The sequence below is a fragment of the Canis lupus genome, chromosome 1 (assembly GCF_011100685.1).
Source record: "Canis lupus familiaris isolate Mischka breed German Shepherd chromosome 1, alternate assembly UU_Cfam_GSD_1.0, whole genome shotgun sequence".
Classification (NCBI taxonomy): domain Eukaryota; kingdom Metazoa; phylum Chordata; class Mammalia; order Carnivora; family Canidae; genus Canis; species Canis lupus.
The window spans coordinates 99,869,625-99,897,121 of NC_049222.1; the positions used below are offsets into that span (position 1 = coordinate 99,869,625).

Here is a 27,497-nt window from a genome sequence, read left to right on the forward strand (position 1 = left end):
TCCAACTATACCAAAAAACAGAAGAGGAAGGAAAGCTTCCAAACACATCCTAAAAGGACAGCATTACCTTGCTACTAAAACCAAAGACACTACAAAAAGGAAAACTTTAGGCCAATAACTTTGATGAACATAGATGCAGAAATCCTCAGCAAAATATTACCAAATTGCATTCAACAATACACTCAAGGGCTCATTCACCATGATTAAGTGGGATTTATTCAATCTTTGCTTTATCTTGAATGTTTAGTACATTTATGTTTAATGTAATGGCTGATATACTTGCATTTATATATACTTATTATTAGTTTTGCATTTGAACCATTAATTTAATATTATTTCCCCATTCCTTTCTTGATCTTCTTTTAAGTTATTCAAAATTCTACTTTTCCTTAGTTAACTTGCTCATTATATACATTCTTTTATTTGTTAGCATAGATATAATATTCATCTTTAAATCATTATTTTTTTTAAGATATATTTATTCATGAAAGACACAGAAAGAGAGGCAGAGACATAGGCAGAGGGAGAGGCAGACTCGCTGCCCTATATGCGACTCGATCCCTGTGTCTCAGGATCACAACCTGAGCCAAAGGCAGATGCTCAACCATTGAGCCACCCAGGCATCCCTCTTTAACACATTATTATGTATACTCCTTTCTCAATAATTCTAGGATTCTAAATCACCTTAATTTCATTTACTATCTCACTTTTGCATTAGTATTTTCATGCATTTAAATTCTACTATGTTTTAAAAATTGCTAGATATTACTATTACTGTTTTTTTGCAGTCAGTATTTACAGTTTTATAAAGTTGGATTTGAGGAGCTTCTTGAATCTTTGGGTTGATGTTGTTCACTGATACTCTCAAATACTGCTTTTGCCTCACACTCTCCCCCCTAGTCTTTTCAGACTACAATATATTATTCCTTTTCACTGTGTCATATATTTGACACATGTCACATGATTTTGTGTTTATTTTCATTAAAAAAATCTCTGTGATTCAGTTTGGATAGCTTCCATTTTCTTGTCTTCTATTTTATTAATTCTGTATTCTGCTGTTATACCTATCTCAGTTCTTGATTTAATGTATTAAATGTTTTAACTTGAATTTTCATTTGATTCTGTTTTTTTTTTTTTTAAGATTTTATTTATTCATGAGAGAGAGAGAGATGGGGGTGGGCAGATACATAGGCAGAGGGAGAAGCAGGCTTCATGCAGGGAGCCTAATGTAGGACTTGATCCTGGGACCCTGGGATCACGCTCCGAGCTGAAAACAATATGCTCAACTGCTAAGCCACCCAGGCGTCCCTTGATTCTATATTATAAATCCTAATTCTTTGATGAAATTCTCCATCTTTTTATCTATCTCCAGTTGCCTGTTGGACCATTTTTATTGAATATTTTTTTTACCTGATTTTGGCCATTTAAACCTATCTTTGGTATACCTAGGAGAGTGAGAGAGAGAGAGAGAGAGTGTGTGTGTGTGTGTGAGAGAGAGAGAGAGAGAGAGAGAGAGAGAAACAGGGTATGAAGCATTGTAAAGGATCTGGATGATGGTAATTTTTCTCAACAGAGGATTCATCTTTTTCTTGGCACCTTTATCCAGTCAGGCACAGTGTTGGATCAAGGCTGAGTTGAAGCCTTAACCTCTGGTTCATCTTGACCATCCAGGATTTTCTGCTGAGAGCCCGGTTTGTCCTTTGTACACCCTCCTGGCAGATGCCCAACTATGTTTTCTTTCCAGACTACTGAAATTTTGCTTTGCTTTTTCAGATGCTATCTGGTTTTTAGTCTTTTGCCCATGTAGCCCTAGAATTTGGCAGATGTCTCAAGGGGAAAACTGGTGTGTGTTTGAGTCCTGGTTTCTCTATCATCCAGCTACAGCCTTCTACTGGTTCAAAGGTGGATTCTTATCTTTGCTAACACCTAGAATTGATAAATACTTCCTGTATAAAAGTGGCTACATACATCAGCTTAAATTTTTAATGTTCTCTCCAGAGTCTTAGCCCCTAATAGCTTTCTTGTACTTTAAAACAGATGATTTCAGTATTCATCTGGCATTTATAGTTATGCTTGGAAGAAACACCGGACTCCCAAAAGCTCTTGTGTCCCATCTGGAGATGGCAGTGCCTCAAAGAGCCCTTTTTATATACCATACAGTTCGTCCATTTAAAGTATATGTTCATTGGTTTTTAGTATATTCACAGAGTTGTGTAACCAACATCAGTTTTAGAATATTTCCGCTAACCTCCCCTTCCTCCTATCCCTAGACAGTTACTAATATTTCTATAATAATAAGTACTCCTGTTCTAAACATTTTATATTAATGGAATCATAGAATATCTGGCTTTTTGTGACTTTTACTTCAAGATTCGTCCACACTGTAGCATATATCAGTACTTCATTCCTTTTTATGGCTGAATGACATTCTGTTGTATGGATATAGCACATTTCTTTTTAGCCATAATTAGTTCACAGACATTAGGTTGTTCTATTTTTTAATATTATGAATAATGCTATTATGAACATTCATGTGCAAGCTTTATGTGGACAGATGTTTTCATTTCTATAGGGTATATGCCTAGAAGTGGATCTCTTGGGTCATATTATAACTCTGTTTAACTTTTTGAGGAATTGCCACTGTTGTGCAAAGTGGCGTTCCATTTTACATTTTTACCATCGGCACATGAAGATTCCAGTTTTTCTACTTCCTCACTGATGTTTATTATTATGTAATTTTTATTGAAGCCATCCTAGGGGGTATTTTTCCCTGATGACAAACAATATTGAGCATCTTTTTTATTATAGTCACCTCAATGAATTTGAGCATCTTTTTTATTATAGTCACTTCAATGAATTTGGATTTCTGTATCCCTTATGACTAAAGATATTGAGGATATTTCCATGTGCATTTTGGCCATTTGCATATCTTTGAAGAAATGTATATTCAGATCCTTTACCCATTTTAATTGGATTATTTATTTTTTATTGAGTTATAAGAGTTCTTTATATAGTCTAGATACAAGTCCCTTTTGGACATATAATTTATAAAACTCATATCCCAGTTTTTGGGTTGTCCTTTCACTCTTTTCATGATAGTCTTTTTAAGCACAAAGGTTTTAATTTTTTTTAAAGGTTTTAATTTTAATGAAGTCCAGTTTATTTTTTTTTTCTTTGCTTGTGCTTTTGATTTTTATGTCTAAGGAGTTATTGTCAAATCCAGTGTCAAAAAGATTTACTCTTTTATTTAATTGTAAATTTGGCTAAAGAAAAAAAAATTTGGCTAAAGATGAGAACATTTAGGCCTTTGATCCACTTTGAGCTAATTTTTTTTTAAGATTTTACTTATTTATATGAGAGCCAAAGTCAAAGATAGTGACAGAGCACAAGCCGGGAGGAGAGGGAGCAACAGGTTCCCCACTGAGCAGAAAGCAGGACATGACCTGAGCCGAAGGCAGATACTTAACTGACTGAGCCACCCAGATGGCTGAGCCCTAAGCTAATTTTTTTATGATATGAAGTAGTGGTCCAACTTCATCCTTTTACCTGTGGATATCCACTTGTCCCAGCACTGTTTGTTAAAAACTTTTTTTTTTTTAATTTTAAATTGTTCTGACACCCTTGTTAAACATCAATTGACTATGAATATGAGGGTTTACATGTGGATTCTCAGTTACATTCCATTGATGTATATGTTTCTCTTTATGCTAGTACCACACTGTTTTGGGAGAAAAAACCTTTTTTAAAATCTTTTTTATTTTATTTTATTTATTTATTTTTTAAAAGATTATTTATTTATTCGTAGAGACAGAGAGAGAGAGAGAGGCAGAGACACAGGCAGAGGGAGAAGCAGGCACCATACAGAGAGCCTGATGTGGGACTCGATCCCGGGTCTCCAGGATCACACCCTGGGCTGCAGGCGGCGTACCGCTGTGCCACCAGGGCTGCCCTAAAATCTTTTTTAAAGAAAGAATGGACTTATTCAAAATGAATGGCAGAATATATTTTATTGTTCACACAAAGTGTTAATGACATGGCCTAGAAAATGCACAAATCATAGATTTACAGTTATGAATTTTCACAGCTTATTTCTTTGAAACCAGCACACCAGTGAAAACAAGACCAAAACTACCCAGAATATCATCAGTACCACAGAAAGAATGGCATATTTTTAATGATTTATTTTTTCCTTCAAAATAATAATATGTGTTTAGTGAGGACCTTATTTGTTGTAATATGTTAAAAATCATTAAAAGTAAGTTCCTAAATATCTTATTTCCATTCTTCAATCCTCATCCTTCACATTGAATAGGAATGTGTTTTTCAGGGATCAGTGTCATTCAAGGATGTAACAGTAGACTTCAGCAGGGAGGAATGGCAACAATTGGACCTTGCTCAGAAAAGCCTATACAGGGATGTAATGCTGGAAAACTATTTCAACTTGATCTCAGTGGGTAAGCACAGCTCCACTGGGAATAAGGCTGGGCTGTTTGAGTATATTTTCATTCTCAGTGGAATTTTTTTTAATTATTTGGGATTTCTGAGGTATGTGGGAGTTCTAAAGACTGCAGGACATCTGAAATGTGTAATAGTTTTGTCATTTTGTCCTATGTTATTAATTATCCCTTTGGGAAAAAAATTATCCCTTTGGGGTATTATGAAATATACCTTTGTTCTGCATGAACTTTTCTGAAAAGTAAATGAATGTCTCACTGAATGGCCTCTGAAACCAAGTCTTCTACCATTTCCTGTTAATAGGGTGTCAAGTTCCCAAACCAGAAGTCATTTTCAACTTGGAGCAAGAGGTGCTACGTATGCTGGCTGGTGACATCTGCAGTCACAGTCATCATGGTGAGTAGGAAAAAACCAGGAGAGGGGGAAGCAGTGTGAGTGAACCTCCCCTGGACTGGCAGAGGCTTCAGCTGTGAAGCACTGTTGATGTGCTGCTTTGGTAACTAGTTGGTCTACTCCCCTGGACATCTGAAGGCCCTCCCCACACAAGGCCTCTTCCTGGATTAGTGTCTTTATCTTTGTAGGAGGGAATGTGCTGTAATTACTGGTACTTTGGATCTAGGATCCTGCTTTATGCTTCTTCTCCCTTTCTCTAGCATTTTTATTCTTTTTACTTTCATCATATCAAGGTCTTCAATCCTTTTCTTACACATTCAGAAACTAATTGTTTCACCATTTTATTTTATTTTTTATTTTATTTTTTCTTTTTAATTTTTATTTATTTATTTATGATAGTCACACAGAGAGAGAGAGAGAGGCAGAGACACAGGCAGAGGGAGAAGCAGGCTCCATGCACCGGGAGCCTGACGTGGGATTCGATCCAGGGTCTCCCGGATCGTGCCCTGGGCCAAAGGCAGGCGCCAAACCGCTGCGCCACCCAGGGATCCCCATGTTTCACCATTTTAAAAAATTACTGTGGGACATATTCTTGTAAGTTGTTTTTCATTTTCTCTCTTTCCCTGAGTGTTTCAGAATTGCCATTTAGAGATAGCCTTCCTTTATTATCTCCCATGCCTCTCCTCTGTCAACTTTGAGGGTACCATTACTACATGTAGGAGGCAGCTTTTTGCTAAATAGGACACTAGTAGTTATGTGTTCTGACATTTTCTTTTTTTTTGGCTAGTGTAATACAACACTGAGTTGATCTTTCTAACTAATTTACTTTGACATTTTACAAAAAGTTGTACTTTGTTAACAGGAAATTGAGTTGATTGTATTCCTTAGTTTTTATTTAATTTTATCATAATGTATTTAACCCCCCATTTTGTTTTTTTGTTTTTCCCTTTTAACTCTCACTCCTCATGTTTGTTGTTATCCTTAGAGGTAACTGCTCTCATGTAGTTGATATGCTTGCTATCTATCCTTGAATTTGTAGGGTATTTGTAAAATTTAAATTGTTGATACTTTTTAATTTGTAGAAATGGTACTATGCTGTATGTCCTACTCAGTTTATTTTTTTCCTCTTAGCACCAAATTGATTCATGTTGCAAAGTGTTTTTTAGAAAAATTCATTGCTCCTAACTGATGCATATCCTTCCATACTTTGGATATATATCACATTTTACTTGCCCAGCTTCCCACTATTACAATTAGTATTGTAATAAATTTCTTCATGAACTATTCTTTGGGGATGAGAATTTCTTTGGAAAGAGTAATAGGATTGCCTATAATTGGGTTATAATATTTTATTTGATGGAGTATGACCACATTATTTTCTAGATTAGATATGTCCTTCTATAATACAATACAAGAATATCAGTTTTTCTGTATCCCTGCCTCTGTTTCTAATAATTTCTAATAATTTGGCCAATCCAATAGATTATAATTTCTAAATTACTACTTTGTGTTTCTCTAGTAAAATATTTTGAAAATCTCATCATGTATCTAGTAATAGATTCTGACTTTATTACTCTTTCCAGTTTTATTGAGAAATAACTGATAAATATCACTGTATAAATTTAAGGCATACTACATGATTTGATTTGCATATATTATGAAATGATTACCACCATAGGCTCAGATAAATCCATCTTCTCATACAGATACAATTAAAAAAAAAGAAAAAAGGGGGAAATTGTTTTTTCTTTTTGATGAGAATTTAGGATCTACTCTTAACAGCTTTTCTATATGCTGTACAGCAATGTTAGCTCTAGTCACTGTGCTGTGCATAATATCCCTAGCACTTATAGCTGGGGGCTTGTACCTTTGACCACCTCCCTCCACTTTCTCTCCGAGGCCCTCTGCCTCTGGTAACCACAAGTCTGATCTCCTTTTTTATGAATTTGAGTTTTTTATTATTAATTTTTATTTATTTATTTTTTTAAGATTTTATTTATTTATTCATGAGAGACACAGAAAGACGCAGAGACACAGGCAGAGGGAGAAGCAGGCTCCACGCAGGGAGCCTGATATGGGACTCAGTCCCAGGTCTCCAGGATTATGCCCTGGACTGAAGGTGGTACCAAACTGCTGAGCCACCCGGGCTGCCCAATTTGTTTTTTGTTTTTTTTTTTAGATTACACATGTAAGTGAGACTATGTAGTATTTGTCTTTCGCTGACTTAATCTCACTTAGCATAATGTTTTCAGGATCCACCCACGTTGTTGCAAATGGTAGGATTTCCTTATTTTTTTATGGCTGAATAATATTCCATTGTATATATACATTACAACTTTATCTATTCATTCGTTCATTGATGGACACTTAAGTTACCATGTCTTGACTATTACAAATATATCTATAGTGAATGTGGGGTTGCAAATATCTTTTCAAATTAGCATTTTTTTTCCTTTGGATATATTCCCAGAAGTGGAATTGCTAGATCATATAGTAGTTCTATTTTTAATTATTGATGATCCTCTATATATAGTGGCTACTCCAGTTTACAATCCCACCAATGGTACATAAGAATTCCCTTTTCTACATATCCATGCCAGCATTTGTTATCTTTTGTCTTTTTTTTTAAATTTATTTATCTTTTTGTCTTTTTGAAGATGGAAATTTCTAACAGGCATGAGGTGGTATCTCATTGTAGTTTTTTTTTTTTTAAGATTTTATTTATTCATGAGAGACACAGAGAGGCAGAGACACAGGCAGAGGGAGAAGCAGGCTCTGTGCAGGGAGCCTAATGTGGGACTTGATCCTGGGAGTCTGGGATCAAGCCCTGAGCCAAAGGCAGACCCTCAACCACTGAGCCACCTAGGCGCCCCTCTCATTGTATTTTTTTTTTAAGATTTTTAAAATTTATTTATTCATGAGAGACACAGAGAGAGGCAGAGACATAGGCAGAGGGAGAAGCAGGGTTCCTGCAAGGAGCCTGCTGTGGGACTCCATCCCAGATCCCTGGATCACACCCTGAGCCCAAGGCAGACGCTCAACCACTGAGCCACTCAGGCACCCCACCTCTCATAGTAGTTTTTTTTTTTTTTTTTTTTTTTTTTTTTTTTTTAATTTTATTTTATTTATGATAAGCACACAGTGAGAGAGAGAGAGAGGCAGAGACACAGACAGAGGGAGAAGCAGGCTCCATACACCGGGAGCCCGATGTGGGATTCGATCCCGGGTCTCCAGGATCGCGCCCTGGGCCAAAGGCAGGCGCCAAACCGCTGCGCCACCCAGGGATCCCAATTTTTTTTTTAAGATATTTATTTACTTATTTACTTATTTACTTATTTATTTATTTATTTAGACAGAGAGGCAGAGACACAGGCAGAGGGAGAAGCAGGCATCATACAGAGAGCCTGATGTGGGATTCGATCCAGGGTCTCCAGGATCACGCTGCAGGCGGCGCAGGCGGCACTAAACCATTGCGCCACTGGGGCTGCCCTCTCATAGTAGTATTTTTTTTTAATATTTATTTATTTTTTTTTTATGAGAGAGAGAGAGGCAGAGACACAGGAGGAGGGAGAAGCAGGCTGCATGCTGGGAGCCCGACGTGGGACTCGATCCCGGGACTCCAGGATCGCGTCCTGGGCCAAAGACAGGCGCCAAACCGCTGAGCCACCCAGGGATCCCCTCTTGTAGTTTTAATTCACATTCCCCTAATGGTGATTGAGCATCTTTTCATGTACCAGTCAGCCTTTTTACATATCTTCTTTGGAGAAATATCCACTCAGGTCCTTCACCCATTTATTTTCTGATTTAGATGATATTTATTTATATTTTTTCAGTGTTTATTTAAATTCCAGTAGTTAACCTACAGTGTCATATTACTTCAGCAGTACAATATAGTCAACATTTATTTAGCACCCAGTGCTCACCACAAGAGCACTCCTTAATCCCCATCACCTATTTCTTCTTTCTTTCTTTCTTTCTTTTTTCTTTCTTTCTTTCTTTCTTTCTTTCTTTCTTTCTTTCTTTCTTTCTCTCTCTCTCTCTCTCTCTCTTTCTTCTTTCTTTCTTTCTTTTTAGATTTTATTTTTTTCTTTATTTGAGAGAGAGAGAGAGTGCAAGAGAGAGCGAGCACTAGTGGAGGGAAGTGAAAGGGCAGAGGGAGAGGGAGAAGCAGACTCCCTGCTGAACAGGGAGCCTGATGTGGGACTCCATCCCAGGACCTGAGATCACTACCCGACCCCAAGGCAGATGCTTAACGACTGGAGCCACTCAGGTGCCAAGGGTATTCTCCCAGGTTGGGGGCATAAGTATTACATGATCTTGTGATGGATAGACCCCTTAATTATGATATGGTATTCTTCTTCTTCATCTCTTGTTATTGTCTTTGGTTTGTATTTTATTTTACGTTTTTAGTGGACAGAAGGTGAGAGGAATCCCAAGCAGGCTCCATGCCCAGCACATGAGCCAAATGAAGGACTCAGTCTTACAACCCTGAGATCATGACTTGAGCTGAAATCAGGAGTTGGACACTTAACTGATTGAGCCACCTGGGTGCCCCTAGTCTTTGGTTTAAAATCTAGTTTGTCTGCTTTAAGTACTGCTACTCTGGCTTTCTTTAGACATTTATTCACATGGTTAATGGTTCTCCATCCCCTCACTCTCAATCTGCAGGTGTCTTTAGGTCTAAAATGAGTCTCTCATAGGCAACATATAGATGGGTCTTGCTTTTTATCCATTATGACACCCTGTATCTTTTGATTGGAGAGTTTATTCCATTTACATTCAGAGTGATTATTGATATATATGTATTTAGTGGCATTTTATTATTTGTTTTGTTGTTATTTCTGGAGATTTTCTATGTTCCTTCCTAGTCTTTGTCACTTTTGGCCTCTTCTTTCCACTGAGAGTGTTTTTTTTTTTTTTTTTTTTTAAAGATTTTATTTATCTATTCAGGAGAGATGCAGAGGCAGAGACAGAGGCAGAGGGAGAAGTCAGGCTCCATTCAGGGAGCCCAATGCGGGACTCAATCCCAGGACTCCAGGATTACACCCTGAGCTAAAGGCAGACGCTTAATGAGCCACCCAGGTGTTCTGAGAGTCTCCTTTAATATTTCTTGCACAACTGGTTTAGTGGTTATGAACTCCTTCAGTTTTTGTTTGTCTAGGAACCTCTTTAGTCCTCTTTCTATTTTCAACAATAGCCTTGCTGGATAGAGAATTCTTGTCCTTTGCCCATTTTTTAATTGGGTTATTTGATTTTTTGCTCTTGAGGTGTGAGTTTTTAAGATATATTTTGGATATTAACCTCTTATCAGGTATATGGTTTGTAAATATCTTCTCCCATTCCATGTATTTTCATTTTGTTGTCTATTTCTTTTACTGTTGCAGAAGCTTTTTAGCTTTGGTTCTACTTGTTGATTTTTTTTTTAAGATTTTATTTATTATTAGAGAGAGAGAGAGAAAGAGAGGCAGAGGGAGAAGCAGGCTTCATGCAGGGAGCCTGACGTGGGACTTGATCCTGGGTCTCCAGGATCACGCCCTGGGCTGAAGGCGGTGCTAAACTGCTGAGACACCTGGGATGCCCCGATTTGGGTTTTGTAGCTTTGCTTTAGGTGTCACATCTGAGTTCATTTTCCATGTTTGACTGCTGACATCCTCTAAGTCTCATCCTTCAGTCTCACATCTAGGCAAACCAATAAGAAAGCCCAAGTGCTCCCTCCCTTGGTGCTGATGGGAAGCTGCATAGGAGCAGTCAGCCTGGCCTCACTCTGCAAACACCATTAAAAAACCCAGTCCTTTTCCTCTCTCTCAATCTACTTTGAGCCTGCTTGGGAGCTCTCCCTTGAAAGTTTCATTACTAAAAAAAAAAAAAAAAAAAAAAAAAATTTCGTTACTAAGTAACAAATGGTTTCATACCTTATTGGTGTGTGTGTTGCATAATCACTCTTGACATCTGAACCAAATTGGAGTGGGGGTCCATTCTTCCTCTACAGATGACTTAACAGATGGTTCAGTGAGTAGGATGTCTAGACGGTCCCTACCACCACAGGAGTCTTTTTCTTCTCTTAATATCAGGCTCCCCTGCCTGCTGATGACTACATACTTTGAGCTGAACTGCTTTATGCTGCATTTCATAAGTCCTATAAGCCTCTATCATATATATAACCATCCCACTTGAAAGTTATTAGCATTTAGGGACAGATGTGTGTCTCAGATTGAATTAAGTGTCTCAGTTCCCACATAACTTGTGACCAGCATTAGGCTTAGCTCAGGGAAACAAATACGGTGTCACCATTGGTGTGTGTCTCAATCAGCCATTGGCCCTTGTATAGAATACTCAGGGTAATGAGTGATAGCTTTTGCATATAAGGGCCCCTCAGGTGGCCAGTTATGTGAAGGAAGAGCAGGTATAGTACAGCATGCTAAAAGCAGAGCACTCTCTTTTCAAAATTTTGTCAGGTTCTCTTGGCAGTTTTTTATTTTCCCTATGGCTCATCTTCTCAAATAATTCTTTCTGCCCTTTATAGTAACGTTTATCTTCTAAAAAATATAATTTGGATGCCCTCTTCCTCTTACTTTCCTGTGATATTACTCAAAACCATGTCTATATTTTCTCATGCTTTTAGGTTATTCTAACCCTATTTGGATGGGCTAATCCTCCCCACCCTGCTTTTTTCACTAGTTTATCTTAGGTGCTACTAATAGATTTCACTGCTTAAAACACCATGTTTGGAGTGCCTAGGTGGCTCAGTTGGCTGAGCTTCTGACTGTTGATTTTGGCACAGGTCATGATTGAGCCCCACATCAGTCTCCATGCTCAGCACCAAGTCTCCTCGTACCTGTCCCTTCCCCTCTGCCCCCTCCCCGCTTGTACTCACGCTTTCTAAATAAATAAATAAATAAATAAATAAATAAATAAATAAATAAATAAAACAAAAACACCGTGTTTATCCTGTCATAGCTATATGGAGCCACACTAAATGTACTGCCTATTATATAACACCTGAAAAATATTTCTCTCAGTGGGTTTGTAAACTAAAGAAAGTAGTTTGCAATTCATATTGCCTCATATTTGCAATTCATATTGTCTGTGTTTAGTGCCCATGATTATGTTTACTTTGTTCTAATTTTTTTTTTTTTAAGATTTTATTCATAAGAGAGAGGGAAAGAGATTGGGAGGCAGAGACACAGGCAGAGGGAGAAGCAGGCTCCATGCAGGGAGCCTGACGTGGGACTCTACCCAGGGTCTCCACGATCATGCCTTGGGCTGAAGGCAGTGCTAAACCACCGAGCCATCCAGGCTGCCCTGTTCTAATGTTTTTTAATGATCCCCCTGCATCTATTTGTTTTGCAATCTGTCTGCCTATTCAGATACTTATTCTTTTGTTTAGTCTTCACTTCCCCTTGAGTGTGTACATGACCAGTACAGCATACATGGCTTTTTCCTTTTCTAATTCAGCAGTCCACAGAAACAGACAAAACTACATTAAATTATGTGATAACTGAATCTTCTCCCCGTTTTTCATTTAAATGTTTCTGTAGAGAATTATTTAACAAAATTAAATTCTTGAATTTATGTGATGAGCTGAGAAGGTTATTTTTCTCTTTGTGAGCAATGTAAAAATTTTTTCTGCTAGGAACAATTCTAAGGGCCAATAATTATATTAGGAAAGGAAAAATAACTGCATGAAATGTTTAAAATGTCAGCCATTGTGCATTAAGCGTTGGTTACAGTGCACATATGTGCCAGTTAAGTATGAATATGAGTGGCTCAGAATATCTGGTCTTTGTTTTTGAGTTAAAGAAAAGAAGGACCCCAGATGATCTGTGAAAGAGTAATGAATTTTGAATAGGAACAGAGGATCAGAAAAAATAGCTGAATGGGGAAAAAAATATAGTTGATCCATGGACAGCGTGAGGCTATATGACCCTTCATATAGTTATGAATCCACATGTAACTTTGCCCCAAAACCTAGCTACTAATAGTCTTCTGTTAACCAGCAGCCTTATTGGTAACATAAACAGTCATTTAACACATATTTTGCATGTTAGATGTATTACATGCAGTATTCTTACAACAAATTAAGCTAGAGAAAAGAAAATGTAATTAGAAAATCATAAGGAAAATAAATTTATAGTACTTTACTGTGTTTTTTGAAAAAAATCCATGCATAAGTGGACCCATGCAGTACAAACCTGTGTTGTTTAAGGGTCAACTGTATATGTTTAGATTTAGCAATAAAAGAGACTTTAGTGACAAGTGGGAAGATAGTTTGCATATTCACATTTTATTGACCTGAAATTATGATGCTTTATTTTACTGAAATAGCAGTTGAATCAGTGGTAACAGGAATAATTAAACTTTTTAGTACGTAAATAAATTTTTACACTGAACATTGTTGATAGTAATGTAAATGTTGTCAGATGTAATAATAGGTTTGTAAAAAAAAATAATAATAGGTTTGTAAGCTAAAGAATATGAAAGATTGCCAAAGATCAAAATCCATGTTCAGGATTCCATTATTAGATGTTCTTAGGATTAATAAAAGCCATTAATGTGTGTGAGTAAAAATATAAAATAGCATCTAAAGAATATGTCCTGGGACATGACAGGGCCCTGGAGGCAGAAGAAAATGCATATGAGGTTAGACTGTGTCTATATTCAAGAACTCTAGTAGAATAAGATAATAGTATCTATTTTTTATATAAATATTTACTGAGAAGTTACTATGTCTTATATGCTCTTCCAGAATTTGGAATATTAATGATCTTATTCTGGGCAAGAATAGTGTATTGGAGAAAGCCAAGCTCCTATCACCAAGAGACCCCAAGAAATAGTGAACATAAACATAGTGAACATAAACATTGGCCCAGCATCACATGACAGCTTCCAAGTCATTACACGGCCATCCCCTAGAGCAGAGGTTGGCAAACATTTTCTGTAAAGGCTCGGACGTCATTATTTCAGGCTTTGTGAGCCATATGATTGCTGTCATTACTACTTGGTTTTGCTGTTGTTGCCCCAAAACAGCTATAGGTACTACATCAATGAATGAGTAATAAAATAAAAGAACAATAAAAACTTTATTATATATTTATTAAATATATGAAATTTGGATTTCATGTATTTTTCATGTGTCATGTAATTCTTTTATTTTTTTTTTTAACCATTCAAAAATGTAAAATCCATTTCTAGCTTTTGGGTGGAGGCCTGGATTTAGTCTGGGGGCCATAGATTTCTAAACTGTGCTTATGACATTACCAGCCACAGAGCTGGGTGCCACAGTCTGGAATACAGTCAGCAGGAAGAGAAGAGGGTTGTGGACACACGCCTATATCCTTAAGACATGGGCTTTGTCACAACAAACATAATTTTTACTCCCATTTGACTGGTAAGAACTGAATTACTTGGCTTCACCTCACCATAAATGAGGCTGTTGTTCAGGGGCAGCCATGAATTTGGTTACAAACTTCATACTGCTGAAGAGAGAGGACAGGTTCTGATGGAAGACTTTCAGGCCCTGAATCAGGCAGCTATTCCTTTCTCTTGTTACATGCCTCCTGTTGAGCACATATATCTCTGCACCCCAAACTAGAACAAAGGATTGAATCATAGACATTTTTTGTCAGTTGGCTAAGTCAGAATGAATGAAGCTATAATAGTTTTACTCTAGGGGTGCTCGGTGGCTCAGTTGGTTCAGCAACTGACTCTTGATTTCAGCTGAAGACATGATCTGGGGTCATTAGATTGAGCCCTGCTTCAGGCTCTGCACTTGGTGTGGAGTTAGCTTGTTCCTCTCCCTCCACCTTTGTTACTTCCCCCATCGCCACTCACAGATGTGTGCTCTTTCTCAAATATATTTTTATTTATTATTTTTTAAAAGATTTTATTTATTTATTCATGATAGAAGCAGAGACACAGGCAGAGGGAGAAGCAGGCTCCACGCCGGGAGCCTGACGCGGGACTTGATCCCGAGCCTCCAGGATCACACCCTGGGCCAAAGGCAGGCACTGAACCGCTGAGCCACCCAGGGATCCCCTCAAATAAATACATCTTTAAAAAAATAGCTTTACTCTACATGAATCAATTGATATTTAGGACACAGTGATTGATGAGGAAGCGAAAATAGATGAATTAGTGGTTGAAGGATTAAGAATAATAAAGATAACAAGAATATAGACTCACATACTTTTTTTTTTTTTTTTTTTTTAGATTTTATTTATTTATTCATGAAAGAGAGAGGCAGAGACAGAGGCAGAGAGAGAAGCAGGCTCCATGCAGGGAGCCCCATGAGGAACTCGATCCGGGGACCGCGGGATCATGCCCTGAGCCAAAGGCAGAGGTTTAACCGCTGAGCCACCTAGGCATCCCCACAGTTTTATTTTTAAGGTTAACACTGTTTAGAGCCTCTTTTCCCAAGACCCTGCTGTGTGTTCTTCTGACCTTACCTAAGAGTGAGCTTGGAGGTTTCAACAGTCCGATAAACCCATACTAGGAAAGCCTTGCTCAGAGATGCTGAAAGGTTTCTTCCCTATTAGTGTTGGGAATTCAGCAGTAGAAACCCATGGGTTAAGCCTAATCATATATTTTCATGACTCCTGGAGTGATCTCCAAGAGGCCTTGAGACTTCACTTTTGCTGTCTCTCTCTCTCTCTTTTTTAACTTTTGACTCTTTGTTTTTCTCTCTGGTTACTGGCCAGGTCTGTTTGTCTGCGACTTGTCTAGCTTGTTTTGGGGCTCTGTCCCTTTTCATAGCTGGTCCATGAGCAGAAGGTATCGGACCGCTAGGCCAGGCTGGACGGCATTGCTGAGAGCACAGTGTATACACAAGAGTCTGATTGTGCAGGGGTGGTGCATTTTCCCCATGGGATGCACTGATAGTCAGGAATCTCTGACAGGTGAATGATGAGCTCTTTTAGATCACCAGGTATTATAAAAAGGATAAAAACTTAGGAAGAGCCAGATGGAAAAGATGCATAGGGCCAGCTTTCATGCCCTCTCCAGGCATGCTGCTGTCTCCAAATATCCATGTGTTCACCAACCCAGAAGCTCCACATACTTCTTTTAAGCCACACAGTTTGTTACTTTGTTCCTCTGACAGCTTACTATGTAGTTCTGCTACATACATAGAGCTGATGCGGCTTTACTTTAAATCTTCTCTAAACATTTGGTATTTGGCAAATACCTGACTCTTCTGTGGCTTAGTTTCCTCATCTGTAAAATACAGACAGTACTGATACGAAGAGCAGGGGTTGTGATGATTAAATGAATTAGTTATAGAACTTAGAGCAATGCCTGGCATATCTAAATGCTACTGCTTCTTATTTAGTAAACGTGAGATAAGTATTCATTTTATTGCTATATTTTATATATGAATTTATTACTACTCATACATGTTTTTACATATATTTGTTATATAAAGTCTCTTACAGTTCTCTCTATTCCTTAATTAACTATATGTATTCTGCCTTTTGTGTTCTCTTAACTGTTCATTGTACATTTTATTTTTTCCTTCTTTCTTAGATGGAGATATTGGTTTTGAAACTTCACAGCATGGAATGTCTGAAGAAGTTTCCATCCAGTTTGAGAGAATTAATCTTTTCACAAGCGGTGACCCATATTCCATTTTAGAAGAATTGTGGCAAGATGATAAACAGATAAGGAGATGTGAGGAAAACCAGAACACAAGTGCAGATCATGTCACGTTTATCAACAAGGGAACACTATTTAATGAGAGAGACTGTGAATATAAAAGCACTCAGAAAATTGATCATGTAAACACATACCTTGTTCCTGCGAGAAAAAAACTCCAGAACTATGACTCATTTGGAAGGAGTTTGAAGCCTATTGTAAGCTTATGTGATTATAGAAACAATGCAGCAGAAAATCTTGATAAGATTATTGGATGTGGTAATATTTTTACTCATATGGATTCTCATACAGAAACACATGCTTGTGAATATAACCAGTGTAAGAAACTTCTGAGTCATGAGCAAGCTCTCATTCAACATCAAAAAATTCGTACTGGGGAGAATCTCAGTTTATTTTCTGATTATGTAAAAATTTTCACCAGGAAGTCACACCTCTTTGCATGCCAGAGTATTTATACTGAAGAGAAACAGCATCAATGCAGCAAATGTGAGACAGTCTTCAGTCAGAAGCTCCAACTTGCTGTTGCTCAAAAGGCTTCTGTAGGAGGGAAACCCTGCACATGCACTGAATATGAAAAGGACTTTTCCCTCAAGTCAAATCCTGAGAAAACTCACACTGAGGAGAATCACTGTAAATGCAGTGAATATGGAAAAGCCTTTATCCAGAAGTCAGATCTGTTCAGATGCCAGGGAATTCATATTGGAGAAAAACCCTATGAATACAGCGAATGTGGGGAAAATGTCTCTCAGAATTCAAATCTCAATGTACATAAAAAAATCCATACTGGAGAGAAACACTTTGAATGTACTGAATGTGGAAAAGCCTTCACAAGGAAATCAACTCTGAGTATGCATCAGAAAATTCACACAGGAGAAAAACCGTATGTGTGTACTGAATGTGGGAAAGCCTTTATCCGGAAGTCACATTTTATTACACATGAGAGAATTCATACTGGAGAGAAACCTTACAAGTGCAGTGACTGTGGAAAATCCTTTATAAAGAAGTCACAACTCCATGTGCATCAGCGAATTCACACAGGAGAGAATCCCTTTATATGTACAGAATGTGGGAAGGTCTTCACTCACAAGACAAATCTCATTATACACCAGAAAATTCATACTGGAGAGAGACCTTATATATGTACTGAATGTGCAAAGGCCTTTACTGACAGGTCAAATCTAATTAAACACCAAAAAATTCATACTGGAGAGAAACCCTATAAATGCAGTGATTGCGGAAAATCATTCACCTGGAAGTCACGGCTCAGGATACATCAGAAATGCCACACTGGAGAGAGACATTATGAATGCAGTGAATGTGGGAAAGCCTTCATCCAGAAGTCAACACTAAGTATGCATCAGAGAATTCACAGAGGAGAAAAGCCCTATGTATGTACTGAGTGTGGGAAAGCCTTCTTCCACAAGTCACACTTTATTACCCATGAGAGAATTCATACTGGAGAGAAACCCTATGAGTGCAGTGACTGTGGGAAATCCTTCACAAAGAAGTCACAACTCCATGTGCATCAGCAAATTCACACAGGAGAGAAACCCTACAGATGTGCAGAGTGTGGAAAGGCCTTCACTGACAGATCGAATCTCTTTACACACCAGAAAATTCATACTGGGGAGAAACCCTATAAATGTAGTGACTGTGGAAAAGCCTTTACTCGGAAGTCAGGTCTCCATATACATCAGCAGTCTCATACCGGAGAGAGACACTATGAGTGCAGCGAATGTGGGAAAGCCTTTGCAAGGAAATCAACGCTAATTATGCATCAGAGAATTCATACAGGAGAGAAGCCCTATATTTGTACAGAATGTGGGAAATCCTTTATCCAGAAATCACACTTAAATAGGCATCGAAGAATTCATACTGGAGAGAAACCCTATGAATGCAGTGACTGTGGGAAGGCCTTCATTAAGAAGTCACAACTTCATGAACATCATCGAATTCACACTGGAGAGAAACCATTTATATGTGCTGAGTGTGGAAAAGCCTTCACCATCAGATCAAATCTTATTAAACACCAGAAAATTCATGCCAGACAGAAACCCTATAAAGGCAATGACTTTAGGAAAACCTTACACTGGAGGCCACAGCTCAGTGTATGTCAGAAATCTGATTCTGGGGAAGTAGAGTGCTCGGTGCCGCAGTCATGGTGTGGGGATACAAAGTAGTGAGAGGCTACTGCTTCACTATGAAGCAGGAGGTGACCAAGCCACCATATCTCTGGTCAGAAGCGTGAATGTCTGGATCACAGAACTGGTGTCTAATTACATGTATGGAGGAAGACACTGAAGAAAGTGCTTAAACAATGTGTTTGGGCCATAGTTAATTACTGGACTCCTGCAAATAATAGTAAATATGCCAGCAGAGGACTTGGTAGACTTTGTTTCATGTTATGGATAAAAAGCTTTATAAATTCAGGGCTGTATTCCCTATTGACCAAAGTAATTTCTTAATGAGTAGAGTGCTAAGAAAATTTTTCATTGTCTAAGGATGCTGAAATGAGGGCAAAAGTATAGACAATTCAAGCCTGTAACTAAGAGAAATCAGAAGTTTTTGTGAAAATTGACATAAAAGACACAAAGGAAGGACCTCCTTTTTTCCTTCAGGAAGTCACTATTATTTATTTTTTACAGTATCAGTGTGTAGAAATTCGGATAAACATTTTTTTTTATTTGACTTTGAGATTGGCAAATTAGAACCACAGGCTTACTTGAACATTAACAGGCCTCTTTAGTTATCCAGTATGTTTCCTTACTTAATAATTCCCTGCCATGGCACAGGTAACTCACACCTAAGAGGCATAAAGTTCTGCCAGCTTATATCCATCCCCAAAGTGACCAATGAGGTAAGCAGCAGCTCTACAGACTATTTATTTGTTACCTTAGAACTGGCCCTGAGACCATGCGACTAAGCCTTGGGTCACAGATATAAAAGTCTTAGCCTCATCCACAGAAATCTGTAATTTTTACTGATTTCTGTTTGGAAAAGAGACAAATTAAGAAAATGGGTTTCAAAACCTAGAATTCTTTCCTTCTAATTTTGTTAATACATTCTCTACATAGTCATCACATGCTACATTATCTTTGGACACTACTGTTTGCCTTTGAGTTTGTCTTCTTAGAAGACAGAATTGCACATTTGGAAGAGTACTCTTCCTGTCCCCTCTCAGACTCTACAAATTAATCTTACTGTGTTTTGAACCCTCTTTCTATTCTTACAGATTTATTCCATCAGATTCTAAAAGAAGTGTTTTATCTTCCAGAATATTCATGAAATTGTCTCTCCTTTTTAGTTTTCTATATTTTGAGTCTTTGTTTTTACATACATTCAAATTTAGAACTCTTCCTGGTTACTTGAACCCTAATCATCATGAAATGTCCATTTTTATTGATACTGATAATTTTTTGCCTTAAGATTTACTACATCAGAAGTTAATACCGTACGTATACTTCACTTATTGAAGGCTGATATAAATTAGTACCCATATCACTCTCTGGACGAGGTGAGCAGCTACTAAAGTAGCTCCTTTATTTCCCTCTTGAGTTACATGGTGTTAATGTTATGCATTTGGATTTTTATGTAGTTGATGTCGTGGTTATTGTCTCAGAGTCGATATTCATCTAGATTAATCCTCATACTTACCCTTTTTATTACTTTTTTATTCCTTCTTTTCCTTCAAGTTTCATTCTAGAATATTTTTTTTTTCTACTGACTGAAGAAGACCCGTTAGCAATTTTTTTTTTAGTGTGTGCTTCCTAGTGACAAATTTTGTTCTTTGGAAGATGTCTTTATTTTGCTTTCATTTTTGAAAGATATTTTTACTCAATATAAGATCCTAAGCACACAGTTCTTTTCTGTTAGTATCTTGAATATATTTTGTTAAAGTCTGTGTTTCACTGTTTTGTTGGAAAATAAGCTTTCAATGTAATTACCTTTGAAGGTAATGTGCTTTTACCCCCTTTTCTCTAGCTCCTTCAAAATTTAGTCTTATCAGGCACCTGGATGGCTCAGTGGTTGAGCATCTGCCTTTGGCTCAGGTCGTGATCCTGGGGTCCTGCAGGCAGCCTGCTTCTCCCTCTGCCTTCGTCTCTGCCTCTCTCTGTGTCTCTCATGAATAAACAAAATCTTTTAAAAAAATTCATGTCTTAGGCTGCCAAAAATCACACATTGAAATGCCTAGGTATGATTTTCTATGTATTTGTTTGGGGTTTGGAGTGTTTTTTAAATCCTTAGTTTAGTAAGTTTTTTTTTTCTTCACATTTTTGGAAATTTCTTGATATTATCTATGTATTCTTCAGCTTCATTACCTTGCTCTGCTTGTCTAGAAATAACCCTATTATTTACATCCCCATTAACTTTTCTCCATTAGTTATTTCAGATTTAGTGATGCTTATCTTCTCTTATACCTGATGATTTTAAATCAATGACCAGATACTATAAACTAACAATTGTAGAGATACTGAGATGGTCTGGTTGATATCTTCTTCCAGAGATTTGCTTTTCACTCTTAACAGGTGGCTAGGTGAGAGCATGAGCACCCCTGCTTGTTTTTCTCCAGTCTTGTAGTGACAGTGTGTAAAACTGGGCTCCAGTCTCCATGATGGCTTGTCTGGTGTTTTTCACTCTTATTTCTAGGGGATACCCTAGAGACGTGGACTTTGCCAGATATCTCATTCTGGGAAGGAACTTAATTTGTCTAAGAGGCCCCATAAGCTTGTCAAAAACTTTAACCTTTCTTGCCCAGTATTTGCTTTAAAAATGAGCACACTTTTTTTTTTTTGAAGATCATATTTATTTATTTGACAGAGAGAGAGAGAAAGAGAGAGGCAGAGAGAGTACAAGTAGGCCAAGCAGCAGACCGGGAGAAAGAGAAGCAGATTCCCCGCTTAGCAGAGAGCCCAACTCGGGGCTCGATCCAGGGACCCTGGGACCACGGCCTGAACCAAAAGCAGACATTTAACCAAGTCACCCAGGCATCCCTGCAAACACCTCTTTTTAATAAATAGCCCTAAATTCCAGAGGTCTGTCTTTTTTTTTTTTTTTTTAAGATTTTATTTATTCATGAGAGACAGAGCTAGAGACAGAGGCAAAGGGAGAAGCAGACTCCCTGCAGGGAGCCCGATGCAGGACTTGATCTCAGGACCCCAGTATCATGCCCTGAGCCGAAGGCAGATGCTCAACCATTGAGCCACCCAGGCATCCCCAGAGGTTATGTCTTATCTTTAATCTTATTCCTGTAGTTTCTTACTTCTTGGTAGCTCTCAGTGCCATCACAAAATTAAATATATTTAATATTTTCTTCCACCATTTTTAGTTTTAATTACCAAAACTTTCCAAACTAAAAAATGAAAGTGTTCTGATTTGTGACACTATTCCCATTTCTTTTGGTGGTAAAAGTTAAGACATTTACTGTTTGTTTCAGATTTTGTGAACTTTGATACATAAGGGGAAATTACCTTTTTTTGGTAGTGTCAAATTTTATTATGGTAGTTGCCAGACTTTAGCAAAAAGAGATTGACTAAGAGACTCTTGTGTTTCTTTTTTAATAGTATGTTTTTTTCCCCCTTTGGATGGTAAATAGGAAGTGAAGTTAATGAAAACTGGTCTAACAGCCCAGGGGTTTGAGAATAAGGATTTCAAAGATTAATTAAAAGGATTATTGAGATAGTGATTCTCAACCTTTTTATTCCCAGACACGTTACTTAATTTTTTTTTTAATTTTTTTTCTTAATTTTTATTTATTTATGATAGTCACACAGAGAGAGAGAGAGAGAGGCAGAGACACAGGCAGAGGGAGAAGCAGGCTCCATGCACCGGGAACCCGATGTGGGACTCAATCCCGGGTCTCCGGGATCGCGCCCTGGGCCAAAGGCAGGCGCCAAACCGCTGCGCCACCCAGGGATCCCGTTACTTACTTTAAAAAAAAAAAAATTTTTTTTTTTTTTTTTTAAGATTTTATTTATTTGTTCATGAGAGACACAGAGAAAGAGAGGCAGAGATGTAGGCAGAGCGCACCATTGGGGATCCCAATGCGGGATTCCATCCTGGGACCGCAAAATCACTCCCTGAGCCAAAGACAGATGCTCAACCACTGAGCCACCAGGGGTCCCTTATTTATTTATTTTGAGAGAGAGCACAAACAGAAGGAGCAGCAGAGGGAGAGGGAGAAGTAGCCTCCCCACTGAGCAGGACTCGATCCCAGGACCCTGAGATCATGACATGAGTTGCAGGCAGAGACTCAGACACTCAGCCAACTGAGCCACCTAGGCACCTCCCCAGGCACATTTAAAAAAATACAGTTCTACATTATTGAGCTGAAAAAAGAAGAAACATTACCTTTTGTCAACAGGGTAGTAACATCTAGGAGAAAGGAAGACTTCCTTTTACTGGCCTCCACATATTTGAAGAGGGACTGGGAATTGATTTGGGAATGGATGATGGACAGTTAGGTGTTAAATGGGAGAGCTAAATCTTACTTAGATGGAATTCCAAGGTTGGTAAAAATTGAAGGCATGTGCAGTAAGGACCTTACCAGGGAGAGTAGTGTGAAATAGACATATCTTTTTATGCCACTACTATAATACAGTTCATTTATATTTATAGCAAAGCTTTTTAAAAACAATTTTATAATCTAAATTTTTAAATTAAAAAGTAATTTTTAAAACCTTTCATTCTGTGAGTTAAAAAAAAGTAAGAAAACTCATTCAACCCAACATTTAATCATGCATCAGATAATTCATAGGAGAGAGTAATTTTCTGTCTTACTAAATGTGAGTAGGGCTTCATTTACAAATCATTACATCATTACAGAGAATAGCAGAGAATTCATGCTGGAAAGAAAACTTATGTATACAATAACTAAAAAATCATCCTTAAAGTGAAAAGTTAACTTTTTGAAGAGCAAATTCCTATATGAGAGAAATAACAGATCAGAAGTTGATTTTTCCTCAGAAACTCATTTTAGAGAGAGAAACCTATAAAAGCAATTACTGGAGAACCACATGGAAGTTACAAAATCTCTGTTGCAAATGTATTTCATGTGGAAATAGCTTCATTCAGAAATCAATTTTCAGTATTTGCATGAGTGAAATTGTATTTCCTGAAAATGATAAACACTTCTCTGAGTTTGAACAAGTTACTCCTTTGACAGAGTTGTTGTATTTTATTTCTTTATTTTTTTAAGAGAGTTTTTGTTTTATTTGAGAGAGAGCAGCAGAGGGAGAGGGAGAAGCAGGCTCCTCGCTAAGCAGGGAGCCTGATGTAGGGCTCGATCCCAGAGACCCTGGGATCGTGACCTGTGCTGAAGGCAGATGCTTAACCAGCTGAGCCATCCAGGTGCCCCGAGTTGTATTTTAAAAAGTCTTTGTGTACAGTTTATATCTTACCAGACATCATAAAAATGGAGGAGAATAACTTTTATGAGGATACATCATTTTCTTAAAATGCCATAAAATTAATATCAGGAGGAAACTGGAAGAGCTTTTCCCATAGAAGCATTTTATAAGGAATAAATTTCATTTTGTTCATTGGTTAAGTTTCATGTCCATGTCTTAAACCAGTTGGGATAATAGGCCAGCCCAATAATTGCCTTTTTTTTTTTTCTTAACTTTTTATTTAGGAATGGTTTCAAACATATAGAACAGTGTTTCGATAATAGGAAGGGCAGAAAAATTACATAGTAACCCTTTACCCAAATTCATCTGTTAACATTTTGCTCCATTTGTTTATCAGCAATATTGGCAAAAAGCAACCAGATTCTATGAGTAAGACAGCTAATTTTCTATTTTTTTTAAAGATTTATTTATTCATGATAGACAGAGAGAGAGAGGCAGAGACACAGGAGGAGGGAGAAGCAGGCTTCATGCCAGGAGCCCGACGCGGGACTCGATCCAGGGCTCCAGGATCGTGCCCTGGGCCAAAGGCAGGTGATAAACTAACGAGCCACCCAGGGATCCCCTAATTTTCTATTATTTAGAAAAATATTACAATTCAAGGGAAATGAAATTTGAAGGCTTCTACCTTTTCTTCCACCACTTTCAAGGCCTTTATGCTGTCCTTATTTCCCAAAATGCAGATGACAGTTTCAGCATGGGACTGAAACACTGTAGCGGACTGAGGCCAGCATGTGAATGAGATGAGATGGGCTGTGCATGGGTAAACATGGCACTGCCATAGCAGCAAGGTACAGGCTGAAAAGGCCTTTTCCCTCCCTTGTGAGGACTGGACCCCCAACATGGTAGAAGTAACGTAGAGGTAGGAAAGGACAGTACCCAGGATAGGAGCCCCCACCCAACAGAGGGCAGTGCCAACTCACTGACAGAAATGCCCACAAAAACCTTTCTTTTAATTAAATAACATTGAAACACACATGTAAGTATGACTTATATTTTATCTCTTGAATCCTGCACTTTGTCCAGTTATAGCAACTCCAGGCACCAACAGTCTGTCACTAAATAAGCAGTGGTAGTCAACTTCATAGTTTTCTTTTTACTTAATCATTAATAATATATGTGCGCACATGAGTGTGATTTCATTGTCTTAAGCTGGAGTTATATTACACGGTTTTGCATCTTTTGCACTCAAGAATAACTTAACTAGCTGAAAAAAAGTCTGTGGTGTGGACAGGTCATAGTTTGTTCAGCCCTCTCTGCCACTGTTCACATTTTTGTCATTAGAGAAAATGGTCCATAACCACCCTCAAGAGGTGGGATAGTGTAATGGGCTAATAGGCAGTCATAACCATGCCATTACCTATTGGAGCTTTTCCTCTTTCTGTAAGCTACTTCTGGCAGACTGATGGATTGAATTGTGTTTTCTTATTTTGATAGAAATTGTCAGATGTCTATGGAATAAATAAGAGTAGCATTTCATATTTCCCAACATCAGTATATAAAGCCACCCTTCCCCTCTACTAAAAACAATGGTTACTCTAACTCTGAGAAGTTTTCTGATTTCAAAGTGATAACTTACTTTAATTTACATACTAATATACCTCTTTAAATGTTTCTTGGCCATTTAATTAGCTAAGTTGCCTTTATAAACGTTATAAACCATCTTTCTTTTTGGATTGTTGTCAATTTGCGACAGGTTTATTTTTTTATGCTAAAGGTAATAAGTCCTTTAAGAAAACTATTGCTTGACTCTTAACTTTGTATATATTTTCCCATTCACATAATTTTATTTTTTACATGTTTAAATGTGTTTTTTTTTTTTTACAGTTTCTGAATTTCTAGTTTGAGTTAACCTCATGGAATAACATTTTTAAATGTCTTTTTTGGTGTATGTTGTATATCTTTTGGGAAAGTAATTTTTTTTTTCCCTTGGGCATGGATAGCCACTTTCACAATTGTAGACATGTTGGTTTACAGAGCAAGTCCAGTGCTTCTCCCTCACTACTTTGTTAGCATCTTTTGAAGTTGGTAGTGGCCAGGTGACTGACTCAGGTCAGGACAATCAAAACACTGGTAGATGCATTCTGGGAAAACCTTTGCTTTCCTAAGAAAAGGGGTAGTTTTAACTGATGCTATCAATTTACCCTTCTTCCTGCCTTGCACATGATGCCTGGGAGAGTGGGAACCTTCTCAACTGTAGGAGAAAGAAACACTGGTCATGACAGTATTTAGTCAACACTAATAGCAAGTTACCTCCAGACTTTTGCTTGGTGATCGAAATAAAAGGTTTTGTATAAGCCATTGTATTCTAAGTTTATCTTGTATCTGAAAGCATGCCTAAATTTATTCAGGCATCAAGATGTGTAAAGTAATCCATCTTTTTTTCCCCAAATTTTTATTTATAGTTCGTTAACATATAATGCAATATTGGTTTCAGGGGTAGAATTTAGTGATTCATCACTTATACACCCAGTGCTCAACAGAACAAGTGCCCTCCTTAATGCCCATCACCCATTTATCCCATCCTCTACCCACATCCCTCCTCAACTCTCAATTTGTTCTATAGTTAAGAGTCTTTTATAGTTCACTTCTGTCTCTTTTCTTCCCTTATGTTCATCTGTTTTGTTTCTTAAATTCCATATGTGAGTGAAATCATATATTTGTCGTTCTCTGTAAAGTAATCCATCTTTTCTCTTTTACAGTAGAAAAATATTTAAAAACCCCAGTAGATACTCCACATGAACTTAAAGTAAGGTAGAGAGATAGAAAATTTACATAAGATTTGTAATGAGTAAGAAGAACCACAAGTGATATTGGATCAATTAATAGGATCAAAAAGAATACTACCTAGAATGAATGATTTTACGGCAAGACAGAGTTGACCAAAATTGAATAGGAAATTAAAAAGATTGATAGCTATAAGATAAATTGTAAATATCATTACAGAGCAATCATTTAAAATGTACCAGAACCATAGGAAGAGATTTCTTAAATAGGTCAAATAATGAAGTAAAAAAAAAAAAAAAAGTTAAATTTGGCTTTTCAAAATTAAAAACTCTTGGCACTGCTAAGAAAATGAAAAGGTAAGATACAGAATGGGAGAGAATATTTGCAGTAGATATCTGACAAAAGATTTGTATTCTGAAAATACAAATTTACAACCAAATTGTAAGAAGGCAAGTAATCCAATAAAAAATGGTAACAAACTCAGACAAATTGTTCGTGAAAGATGTGACATGGCCAAGAAGGAAAAAGGATTTTCAACATTAGCCATCAAAGAAATGCTAATTAAAATACAATGATACCTCTATGCATTCATTAAAAAGACTAAAATTAAAATGATTGGCAGCAACAAGTGTTGGAAGATGTGGAGCAACTGGAAATCCTTTGCAGCAAGTGGAAATTTGAAATAACACATACACTTTGGAAATCAGTTTTCAAATTCTTGAACAGTTAAAATACACAGCTACCATACAACCCAGCCATTCCACTCCCATATTCAACCCAAGAGAAATGAAAACTTATGTCCATATGGATTTGTACATGCTTGTTGATAGTTTTATTCATAATAGTCTCAAACTGAAAATAGACCTCATG

The 27,497-nt window shown here is 37.4% G+C and overlaps 1 protein-coding gene across 9 annotated transcripts in view; it reads left to right on the forward strand.

Moving 5' to 3' along the window:
• The window catches only part of ZNF484 (zinc finger protein 484), a 36,069-nt gene extending 16,839 nt beyond the window's left edge, over nt 1-19,230 (forward strand). For 3 of the 9 annotated variants that reach the window (XM_038527415.1, XM_038527416.1, XM_038527414.1), the window contains 3 exons: nt 4,313-4,454; nt 4,759-4,851; nt 16,369-19,230. In XM_038527415.1, the coding sequence (XP_038383343.1) occupies nt 4,313-4,454; nt 4,759-4,851; nt 16,369-18,677 (2,544 nt within the window). In that variant the 3' untranslated portion in view covers nt 18,678-19,230. Of the gene's footprint in view, nt 1-4,312; nt 4,455-4,758; nt 4,852-15,168; nt 15,235-16,368 lie in introns of those variants that run through there. The other 6 variants (XM_038527418.1, XM_038527417.1, XM_038527419.1 and 3 more) reach the window with 3 other exon arrangements.
• Nucleotides 19,231-27,497: the final 8,267 nt, after the last annotated feature.